Source organism: Melitaea cinxia, chromosome 11, assembly GCF_905220565.1.
Source record: "Melitaea cinxia chromosome 11, ilMelCinx1.1, whole genome shotgun sequence".
NCBI classification, from domain to species: Eukaryota; Metazoa; Arthropoda; class Insecta; order Lepidoptera; family Nymphalidae; genus Melitaea; species Melitaea cinxia.
Window position 1 is genome coordinate 17,076,294 of NC_059404.1, and position 12,209 is coordinate 17,088,502.

A 12,209-nucleotide genomic window follows, 5' to 3' on the forward strand; every position below is an offset into this window, starting at 1 on the left:
TTGGCGCAGCTGGCTGTGACTCTGATTATTACTTTAGAGTTTTCGGTGTGATTTCCATCCTAAGCTTGAGTTATCATCATCATGATGATGACAAGTTCTCGACATGATGATCAGATTTTTTTTGCTCGAAGTAATAATAATAATAAAGCTTTATTATCCCTTACGTTTTACATATTTATACCTACATAATAATTAGTTAAAATAATTATATTTATTAGTACAATTAGTATAATATTTTAATTCCTATATTAGTGTAAGATTAGTCGTAAGGGTCGCCGATGGCGGTAAAAGCCTCCTCCAAACCACTCCAGTAAGCTCTGTCCCGCGCCAGTTTGGTCGAAGTAACATACATAAAAAAAAAACAATCGAATTGAGAACCTCCTCCTTTTTCGGAAGTCGGTTAAAAATATAACCGTCGTTGTCTATTCTTGGACACACCCAACCAAATGTATACACACTTATAATGTAAATGTAGTTGTAACAGAACGAGCTTATAGGAAAATTTAATTATACTTTTAAGTAATTAAAAAAAAAAAAAACAATAACATTATGGTCACCGCTTCACTACGCGGCTCATATTGTTAGTAAGGGACAAACACATGGAACAGTGTCCTATAACTGTTATTTATGTTACACAATAACTCAGTCACATCTCCCCAATTGTTCTATTTACCCGCAAATGTTTGCCTTCGTTTGTATATGGTTATCGGCTACGGATATATCGACTGGAAGATGTTTATTGCGATCTAGACGTACTTTTGGTGTTCACGGCTTTGACGACGGATGTCTGGCTTATACTTTCTTCCGTAACGGTTTTTGTGTTATTGTGTAAGACCTTCATACTATAAGGTTATTATTCGGAAAGGCCTTTGTTCTTTTTGATTAGTTGAAACATTTTGATGATACCGAGTGACTCATGTTTTTTTTTGCGTATGTTGCATGAAAAAATTAGATCAGACTAGCCCGTTGGCGCTGTTTGTAGTGACCCTGCTTTCTGCTCCGAGGGTTGTGGGTTCGATTCCCACACCGAGTCTGGGTGTAATATAAATACTTGTTTGTGTATTTATTATATATGTATTATTTATAAGTTTATCGAAAAAAAATGTAGCTATACCAGTCGATTGTTACCTATAACACAAGCTTTAAGTTACTTACTTTAGGAATAGACGACCGTGTGTGTATTGTGTAGATATTTGAAAAAAAAAGATCTTGACATATTTTCTTAATAACTATCGACGTAACTACTATCGATCGATTCAGCCTGTAACATCCTACTGCTAGGCATAGGCTTCTTACCCTATGTAGGAGAAGGGTGTGAACTACTATGTAATCTAATCTACTACTATTAAACGAGCAATTCTTTTATATATATATATAAAATCTGAATTTCGGAAACGGCTCCAACGATTTTCATAAAATTTAGTATATAGGAGGTTTCGGAGGAGATAAATCCATCTAGCTAGGATTCATTTTTAGAAAATCTCGTTTTATCCCTGTTTTTAGGGAGTGAAAAAATATCGTTAGAATACGAAGGTAAATTTCGCAACTGTCAATAAAGTTGTAATAGCTCGGTGGGGAATAGGCCGGTCAGGATCAACTGAGAAGATCATGGTTCAAATCCCCATGTCCCTGGGGATCAAATATTTTTTCCTTCTTTTTCAAATTGCACTCGTCATTTTTTATTTAAGAAGACAGTTATTATTTTTTATTATTATGTCGGTAAAATCGAAAAATATTATTCATATTTTATCTTTATTATTTTTTAATTATTTTTTATTTTTGATTTTCTATATTTGTTTATATTTTTTTATCATTGTCGTATTTAAATATGATTTCCAAAAAACACGTTTTACTAAAAATACCGAGCTAAGCTCGATCACCGAGGTACTGTATATTAATCTATTACATCTAATTATATAATATTTAACTGAGTGGTATACATGACATAGGATATAAAATATACGACATTTAGATGTTACAATTGTGTTTATTTTTACACTTAATAATTAAGTTAATTTACAGTTTAGAATGAGGGTAAAATGAAATAATACAAACTAGAAAGGTGGTAATGTTTCGATGATAAAAAGCGCTTCCGAATGGCACAACCGCAAACAATATCATCGGTTTTGATATTACGAAAATATAGATAAGTACACGAGGATACTTCCATTGTTACATCAATTCCTATCACGTGGTACACGTCTACCTAAATTATATATTTACATAAATACAGTAACTATTACTAAAATATATCACAAAATATTTACAACTTTAACGACGTCATATCCTAAACATGTATTTACATCGGTAGGTACGTATTATTTTTCAAATCCAATCCTAATACTTCATGAATTAAAGACCGTTATTGCAAGATTTTTCGTTATTCTTGCTGCTATAAAGGTCTTGCGAACATAATCCTCTCGCTGCCTTGTCTCCTTATCATTTCAGCTGTGGCTGGAGTCGCTACAAATACGGTCGGTTGACCCATATCCATGAAACTTTTTTTTCTATTATTTTTACTACTCAATCGTCTATCTAGTCTCGTATCAAAAACATCGTCTACTTCGCTGTGATCGTAGTCAATCATTGGTTCATTAATGACCTCGTTCTTTCTGTAATTCTTTTTATTATTTAAGAAATATGAAGGCTGTGTGTTCACATTCGGTGTGGACACCTGTCTGGATATTCTGTTTCCTGATCCGATTCTTTCGAAAGATGGGAAATGTCTTTGTAAATTTTCTGAGAACGACTGTCGCCTTGGGTTGTAACGTCTAGTGTCCATGGGTTGATGATTGAACGAAGCGCGTCTGATAAATCTGTTATCTTGGTTCATGCGGAATGATTTTCTTTCTTGATTATTGTTGGATTTTAAGGAATCTTCGTAGCTACACCTGTAATTTTACATATTATTAAAGAAATACTACGAAATAGCACATATAATTGAAAATTTTAGTTTGTCTATACTTTTTTTATGTTTTTTATAAATTTTTATTTTAATTTGCTTCAAAAATTTATTTTTACTACTAAGAATATTTCAAAGATTTTTTTTCTATTCTATTTAACTGAAAATTATACTTTTACGCAACATTCTTATAGCTATTGCTGTAGCCATTTTTCAATTTTCGTGAATATGATATAGCCAATTATTAATAATAGTATTATGAATCATATGTTAGGTATTAAATTTTGCTTTATTTAGTGTAACACTAAGATTATGGCCATACCCGCTGCTCTCCTCAGAAGTATGCGTAGTGGACTGCCCGCAGGGACAGCGCGCGTCGGCGATGCCGGAGTCCTGGCCACTGGAATTCACTGACGTTATCGATGTGTGACCTTTCCTATGTTTGATGTAGATTTTATGTGTGTTAGATGGTGACTCTTGTGACATTGTATTTGGGATGTAATATGATAATTGAATGAAACTGAGGTAGTATCTTAATAAATGTTTATTTTTTAAAAGTCGCAACTCTTAAATGAAGACCACTTATTAAATCTACCCCATATTAGCAATGTAAAGGATTTTTGAATTATTTCAATAACAGGTTTAATTAGTTGTTAATTGTAATTACCATTTTAAAAATATTTTAAAGCTTTGACGGGGTTGGATAAGTTGTAACTGTAGATTTTGTTTCAGCCATGCGTTTAAAGTAAATATTGACAAATGATTCTTGTGATAGGTACAGTGATGTTGTACTAACTGTACAGTCAGTAGATGTTAAAGTAAAATTGAAGTTAACAAATTATTATTGTCATTTCTTTTAATGACTTTTAGAATCTGTTTTACATCTTACCTCTTCTGCATCGATCGTTGGTTGAATTTAATGCACATCCTCTCGTGTTTCTCTTTGCCATTGACATCAGCGAACTGTCCCTTTGTACATTTCTGGTGGGCTTTTCCAAATTCTTCCACAGCGTTGTGAGGACAAGATTTCTTCAACGTACTTTGGTTGATAACGTCAATGTAAGAATCAGCTTCAGAGTATGATTGATTTAATTCTTGACATTGATTACCTCCAGATGGAAATAGGCCTCCATATTTAGTTAGGTGCTCAGTTGAGAAAGCGTTAAGACGTTGTTGGGAAAATGGTTTGCGGTTTCTGTTAGGGCAAAGATAGAAAAAGAAATCCGTCAATAGAAGCTAAAGGTTGACAATTATTTTATGAGTGATCTGAAGTAATATGAAAATGACGAAAGATAAGCAGAAATAGAAGATAGAGGGAACTTTTGTTTGTGCTCAGTAATAAAATAATTTATCAATTTTTTTCCAAAACTTTTATTTATATAAATAGACAGTCTTAAAATTAGTAATAATTTATTGCGAAAATTTCTACGATTTAGTTGAAATAATGATGTGCATGCTTTCTTTTGTGATGGTGATGATGTCTGAAATGTGTAAGAAATAAAATCGCTTACCTTTTGGAGATCTCTATAAAGAATCTCAAGAATAAAATAAAGTAGCAAAAGGAAAAACAAATTTAAAATTAAACTAAACCTATAGATGCTTACTTAATTTTTTATATAGAATTAATTTAATTGTTATTGCAACTAGATCTTTTATGAATAATTTTCAAGTTTTCAAAAGCAGAACTAATTAAAATGAGATAATTATTATTTACCTTCTTGTCTTTCTGACACACAATATGCATATGGCCGTCGTACAAGCTCCTATAAAGACAAGGCACCCCAAAGCTACCACACTTATTTCCATAGTGCTCAACATCTGACCGCTTCTCGCTTGAACCATACTTGTATCCCCTACTTCCAATACTTTAAAACCAGCTAAATTATGTCGTAGAAATGATTCTCTTTTCGTTAATGATCTGTGAAATTAAATCATAAATATTTATTTGATTTTATATTTAATTTGGTAGAGAATTTTTGGAAGCTTTTGAAAATAAACAAATACGAATAGGTATTAGAACTTACTTTTGAAGTACTTCCATGTCAACAATGGAATTCGACATTGGATCGACAGCATAAATGTACATATTAGTTCTGAAAAAGAAAACATAACCGTAGTAACGAAAAAACTTAAGCGTTGAGGATTAGTTTCCGGCGCCTATTTTTTATACTTATAATAACTTAGTCGAGTTAAGGAGCCCAAAAGACAATTTCAGATAATCAACATTTGTAATAAATTTTTTTTTTTGGTATGTTTTTCATTTTATACCGTACGAAAATACAAAATAAGCTTTATGATAAAAATTGAGTTCCTAAAGGGCTAACTTACGCGTAGCCATCCATCGCTCCCTTAGAGCTAGTTTCAAGTCTTCTTACACGAATATCAAAACCAGTCATGTTCGAGAGAAGTCTGGTAATATTGTCCACTGCTTTTTCAACTTCAACTGGTTTACCGCCGAGTACCATCACCAGTTGTTTGTTCTCATTTAACACGTACACCTACGGCGTGATCAAAATTTTGTTTCGCTAGATTTAATTCATTCATTCAAGTAATATTATTCATGAAAGTAAAGATTTAGGATTACACCCAAATCTGAATTGATTATTCTATTTTTCACTGTGCATGTTTTTATTTATTTATTTGTTTATTTATTTATTTATTTATTTATATTTATTTATTTATTAGCACATCTTGATACTTTTACGGAAGAAGGCAAGATTTATAAATGGAAGTGAAGGAATCAATATGAAGCTCTTGAGTCTCAATTTTTTTTCAATCTTATATATAAAATTCTCATATCACAGTGTTAGTTAAAATACTCCTTTAAAACGGCTGGATCAATTTTTATGACATTTGGTGTACACATATCGGGTAACAAAGAGGGGGGATTAAAAGGGTTAATAACATGGCAAAACAACGTTTGCGCGGTGAGCTAGTATTTCTATATTACTTTCTACTTGTTTAATGCCCACGTATCAATTAAAATAGTTGATGTTTGATTGCAATCAACTTACAAATACATTGACAATAGCAGATCGACCGTCATCAGCACCACGACGGTCAGTTGCTTTAACATCAAAGCCTATGACTCGTCCGGCGTCTCTCAAGAAACTGCCCGCTACTTTCACTCGTCCGGTCACCGGATCTACACTAAACCTTGCTCCTTCTGAATTAATTACTTGGTAGCGAATATCTGCGTTGATGCCAATATCTGCATCTGTTGCCTGTGAATTGGAATCACTTTTGAATATTTGTATTTCATTCTAGCTATTTAACTTTAATATTATTAGGAATGTTGTTAGGACACCTTTAATCAAATGATAATTGGTTACGAATGGTAGAAATAACCATTAATGGAAACCTATTTAACAAATATCAATTATAGGTATAAAATAAGATATATTTTGATAGCAGTAGTTTTAAAAATACTAGTTACTGATATGTTTGAACAGCAGAAATAAAGTTATTAAAAATAGTTAATACAATATTTGTAATATACCGATTTAAATTAAATTGACAAGTAATAGAGCGCAAGTAGACGAAAAAATAGTCAAGTAAATTCCCGTTATCAAAGATTACTCAAAAAGTAAAAATAAGATATTGACCAAATTAAATGGGACTACAAAACTAGTATTGGCTTTCTAGAATTGTTAAATCGGTACACTCAGTGAAAAGTTATGCGGTATAATACAACGTAGATCGACGAAAAAATACGCATTACTAATAAATAGGACCACATGACATGCATCGCCTTTCAACCGACTTCAAAAAAAGGAGGAGGTTACTCAATTCGACCGTTTTTTTTTGTATGTTCGGGTATAACTCCGTCGTTTACGGACCGATTTCGATAATTCTTTTTTTGTTGGAAAGGAGCTATCCCTAGTTTGGTACCATGATAAGGAAACTAAGATCGGATGATGGGATCCCAGAGAAATCGAGGGAAACTCTCGAAAATCCGCATAACTTTTTACTGGGTGTACCGATTTTTATGATTTTTAATTTAATCGAAATCCGATGTTTATCATGTGGTCACATTTAAATTTCATCGAGATCTGATTACAATTTTTGGAGTAATCTTTGATAATGCGTATTTACTTGACATTTTTTTGTCTACCTACGTTGTATTACTTGTCGATATAATTAAAGTCGGTTTTTCTTCGTTTGCCTGCAAACACAATTATGATTAAAATCAGCCCACCCAATCTAAAGATCTGAGGTAACATATATTGAAAGAAATATACAATTGATTTGAGCCTCCTACTTTTTTGGAATTCAGTTAAAAAGAATATATAATTCAAATAGTCATTCTTACTTGTAACTGTAGAACTTCGTAACCAAACGGAGCAGTTGTGGGTATAGCCGTTACCATAGGTCTACCGCCGTTTAAAAATTTAGGTGCATTGTCATTAACATCCTTTATCCTGACTACGACTTTAACATCGTACTTTGACATTCCTTCTAAAACATCGTCAGCGACAGGATAAATCATATGCGGAAGTTCTCTGCTGATTTTTTGTCTCTCCGCCCGAACAATTATCTCATAGACATCTTTGGCTTCTCTATCTGGACTTCTTATTAAATATAATGTTCCATTTCGCGGATCAATAACAAAAGTTTTCTTGACATCAGTATCATTTTCATTTAAAATGAAATATTTCATTTTGAAGTTTTCGTAATGCTCAGTCAAATTAAGAGTAACTAATTCCACTGGTGTGTGTACATTTTCTTCTATTTCTAATTCATAATATCTTGAAATGAAAACAGGTTTGTCTGATACTTCTATTTCGTCCGGAATATCTTTCACAGTTAACATAACTATAGCAGTAGAGCTCAAGCTTGGTGATCCTAAATCCGAAGCGACTACTGTTACATTATGTACCTTTTGACTCTCATAATCTAATCTTCCTGTTGTTGTCAGTATACCTTCCTTTGAATCGATAGTAAACATATTAATTTGATTTTTCCGTTGTGGTAGGCTGTAAAGAATTAATCCGTTTCCGTTGCCAACAAAGTCTGAATCATTTGCATAAACTCTTGTTATCACTGTACCGATAGGAGCATTTTCTTCCACAGCCGCTTTATAAATTGGCATCATCATAACTGACTCAAAATTGTGATTTGATAGTTCATCCGCTTCTGGATGTTTCCACTCTAATAACTCATCGTAAGCGAAAAACTTAGGAGCGTTATCATTAACATCTAGTACTTGAATTTCTACACTCACTGAAGATGATAGCTTTTTATCTTGACCATTATCACGTGCTACAACTGTTAAAGTATATTTATCTTCTTTTTCTCTATCAAGAACACCATTAACGCTTAGCACTCCGTTTAATGAAGATATTTCAAATGGAATATCCTTACTAGATGGTTGAAGGAAATATGTTAAATTGGCGTTTTGGCCAAAATCAGCGTCTGTAGCATCAACTTTTCCAAGAATCCTACGACTATATTGAGCCTCTTCAACATTAAAGTTATACCATGATTTTTTAAACATTGGAAAATGGTCGTTAACATCTTTAACAAACAATCTGATAGTTAAATAGTCACTTAATTCTCCCCCGTCTAGTGCTGAAATATTCAATCGGAACTCTGATTCTGGTGGTAAAGCCCTTGCAACTACAATATGGCCGTGTCTTTCATTGATCACAAAATACCTTTTGACTTGCAATGCATTTGCAGGCATTGCGTAAGGAGGTAAAAATACTTCTGAAACAAATTCATGTCGTATTTGTCCGTTAACACCACTATCCATGTCTATAGCATTTAATTTTAGTATGGTAGATCCGACAGAAATGTTTTCGGGTAATAAGAATAATGGTGAGTTTTCTGTTACAGAAAATTTGTTTTTAGGTTTGGCTTCAAATTTAGACACGACGCCCGTTTTATTATCCAATTTTTCTTTGTATATTTTTACAGGTGTATACTCATCGACTTCTAGTAAGTCTACTGGTTCTCCCAATGGAATTATTATTTTATTATATTTAGGTGCATTGTCATTTTCATCCAAAATCGTTATTGTTAACTTTGCTTCTGATTTTAGACTACCCTTATCTCTAGCAACTATTTTTAATAAATATACACTTTTTTCTTCTCGATCCAATTTACTTCCAACGTAAGTTACTACTCCTGTTTGTTCATTTACATTAAACGAGTCATGTCCATCTCCAAATAAAGTATAAATGAATATCGCATTTTGATCAATATCAGAATCCTTTGCTTGTATTCTATTACTCATTTTAACTTCTGTTCCAGGTTTTGAATTTTCCGTTATAACACCTTCATAAGCTGACATATCAAACACAGGCGGATTATCATTTTCATCGTCGACGTGTATAATAATCTGATACAATCCAGCACCAGATATAACGCCTTTACTAAATTCCGCGATGACCGTCATTCTGTAAACGTCTCTTTTTTCTCTATCCAAGGGCTTTTGTGCATATACAGTTCCATCGGGTCCTGAAATATAAATAATTACGATAATTAAACGAGTGAACATTATGATGTATGTATTTGTTTAATAAGATTAGCATTTATGGATTTTCCGGGTAACTTGCTGCAAAAAGTTCTTCTAATTTGTTTTGTGCCCGGCGTCACCTGATCTAACCTTGAAGTAACAAAACATGAGTTCTTCAAGCTCTTCAATAATATTATATTATAATATAAAAATATATAATATTATAGTTTATTATTTTTTATAGTCATATAATTGTATGTAACAAAAACTTATACCTATCGAAATTTCATCTGCGACATCCTGCTGATTGGCAATAATGAACTTAATGTTTCCACTATTGTTTGAGAAAGAACTTGAATTTACTGGAAAAATGTGTCCAATTATAGCTCCCGCTACATTTTCTTTGACATGAAACACAAACGGTGAATGAGTCCCTCTGAAAATGAAAAGCATTGTTATTGAGAATCTAAGGGTTTACTTAGACATCTAAAACATTAAATATTTACTTCAAAAAGACACCTCTCTCGTCATTAACATCAACAACATGAACTGTGGCATTCGTTGATATCGTAATGTTCAGCTTTTCTTGCATTGCAACGGCTTCAAAGTCGAACAATGGTCTATCAAATTTTGAAAGCTCATCTATAACAGTTATTACACCTGATCTTTCTTCTACTGCGAAGGGAACTGTAAAAATAATATTTGTATTAATCGGTTGTCTCTTCAAATATTTTGTTATGGAAAATAAAAGTATACAACAAACCTCCTTCTTCATATCCATGCAGCAAATCATACGTAACATCGCTTTTTTTCATAGCATCGTTCACTTTGATTTGGCCAACACTAGTCCCTATGCCAACGTTAGCTCCAACCCAAAATTCATATGGAGATCCTATAAAGTCTGGTTTATCTGCTTTTGAACCTTAAATAAACCATATTTACATTTCTATTACTTTTTATATAGACGTGTCACGTAAAATGTAACAGAAGACCTATTTTTATAATCTTCATTTTTTTAAATTTTGTTACTATAAGTCAGTTTAGCTATAGTGAATAGGAAAATGAAATACAAAATTTATGATGCACTACCGTGCTAGCAATATGTACAACAGCTAAAATTGTTTGCATCGATCATAGCTTAGTATGAATATATATACAATAGAAGGTCTGAAAATATAGTACCATACCTTTACTACTTCTGACAACATCAACCGTAACTACTGCCAAAGAGTATCTTCTCTCACTAGGATTCGCTGGACGATCAGACGCTTCTATGAACAAAGCATGTCTTCCTTCCAATAATGGTGATTCGACTAAAGTTATAACTCCACTTTCAGCGTCTACTTGAAAAGGAGACGTAACCGTCAAATTACTAGTCCTTTGTAAATCGTATAGAACCATTCCATTTCGTCCTAAATCCGGATCAATAGCTTCAACTTTACCGATTTCAGTACCAACTACTGCGTCATATTTAACAGTAAATTCATATAAATTACTTGGTATAAATACTGGATTATTATCATTTGCATCCAGTAAAGTTACTTCTACAGTTACAAATGACATTAGCTGGTGGGATTCATCAAAATATTCAATATTTTCACTACTGGAGCCAATCCTATCTGGAAAAACATATGTGGTTTTATCTTTTAATGGTGTTCTTAAAGTAGAGGGGGATCGACGGCGTTTCGAGAATCTATGTTTGTCTAAAAATGTTCCCACTACGCTAGGATTCTTTTCATGAGCGTAAACTTTCATACGAAGTGAGGAATGTTGTTCCCGATCCAAAACAGTCTGTAAACAATAACAGACATTAAATTATTCAAATATATAAAAACTTGATGAAATTAGAAAGATAGAAAAAATGTCTTCAATGATTTAAAATAATTTCGTAACAATATTCGGTGTTACTAACTTGGTTTCTAACAGTAAGCCAACCAGTACGTGGATCAATTAAAAAGGCACCCTTTGGATCATTTAACTGATATGTAAATTCACCATTATCTCCTTGATCTTTATCAGTTGCCATAACTTGTAAAACGCTGAAGCCTAGAAACAAACAAAAATATAGTATTAGATGAAATATGTTCGAATAATAATTATTTATTTGGTGTAGTATTTTAATCAGTTCATATAATAAATTTCTATAATAATGTTTCATGAATATACCATTTGGCAAATTTTCTACAATACTAATATTGTAGAAATCCACTTCGAAATCTGGAAGATTGTCATTTAAATCCAATATTTCAATTTCGACTCGCGCTTGCGCCACTTTCAACGGATTATCCACTTGTGATGCTTGGATTTGTAAAACGAAGGTGTTACCTATAAAATTAATAATAATTCTGTTAGCATATTAGAGATATATATGACGCTACGGCAATAGCTGTTCAATTCCTTTAAAACGAAAAAAGTATTTTTTGATATATTTCAATAATTTATTGTTAGGTACTGTCCTGCAAGATCATTTCAACGTGCCAGCACATTAACTCTTTTGGTATAAAAGAACATTTATTACTCTGCAAAAAAGTAAAAAACTAAACAAAGTGACTCATATTAGATACAATGCAATAAACCCGATTTTGAGGAAGATTATGGAGAATTCATTATAATGTGACGTTACCAGGCAGAGCGGTCTCGGCGTCCAGGTCCACTTCCCTTTCGAGGAATAGTGTCCCATTTAGCGCGCTGAGCATGAACAAGCGCCGTTCGTTGCCCGCCACCAGCTCGTAGCGGACTGGCGCCGCGACACCCGCGTCCTGATCGAACGCGCGGATCGGCTGAGCGAAGGATAACTCCTTGTGGATTCTCTTGCCCTGGTACATTAAATTAATTATTCATACGTTA

At 32.9% G+C, this 12,209-nt stretch overlaps 1 protein-coding gene across 1 annotated transcript in view; it reads right to left on the bottom strand.

The window, feature by feature from the left end:
- Positions 1-1,973: 1,973 nt before the first annotated feature.
- The window catches only part of LOC123657663 (cadherin-89D), a 34,142-nt gene continuing 23,906 nt past the window's right edge, over positions 1,974-12,209 (bottom strand). The window contains exons 7-21 of the mRNA XM_045593184.1: positions 11,986-12,178; positions 11,529-11,687; positions 11,275-11,408; positions 10,550-11,153; positions 10,126-10,284; positions 9,869-10,049; positions 9,638-9,798; positions 7,215-9,364; positions 5,917-6,126; positions 5,231-5,400; positions 4,927-4,995; positions 4,617-4,820; positions 3,792-4,097; positions 3,225-3,338; positions 1,974-2,891 (exon numbers count right to left, since the gene is read on the bottom strand). Coding sequence (XP_045449140.1) covers positions 2,393-2,891; positions 3,225-3,338; positions 3,792-4,097; positions 4,617-4,820; positions 4,927-4,995; positions 5,231-5,400; positions 5,917-6,126; positions 7,215-9,364; positions 9,638-9,798; positions 9,869-10,049; positions 10,126-10,284; positions 10,550-11,153; positions 11,275-11,408; positions 11,529-11,687; positions 11,986-12,178 — 5,313 coding nt within the window. The 3' untranslated portion in view covers positions 1,974-2,392. The remainder of the gene's footprint in view (positions 2,892-3,224; positions 3,339-3,791; positions 4,098-4,616; positions 4,821-4,926; positions 4,996-5,230; positions 5,401-5,916; positions 6,127-7,214; positions 9,365-9,637; positions 9,799-9,868; positions 10,050-10,125; positions 10,285-10,549; positions 11,154-11,274; positions 11,409-11,528; positions 11,688-11,985; positions 12,179-12,209) is intronic.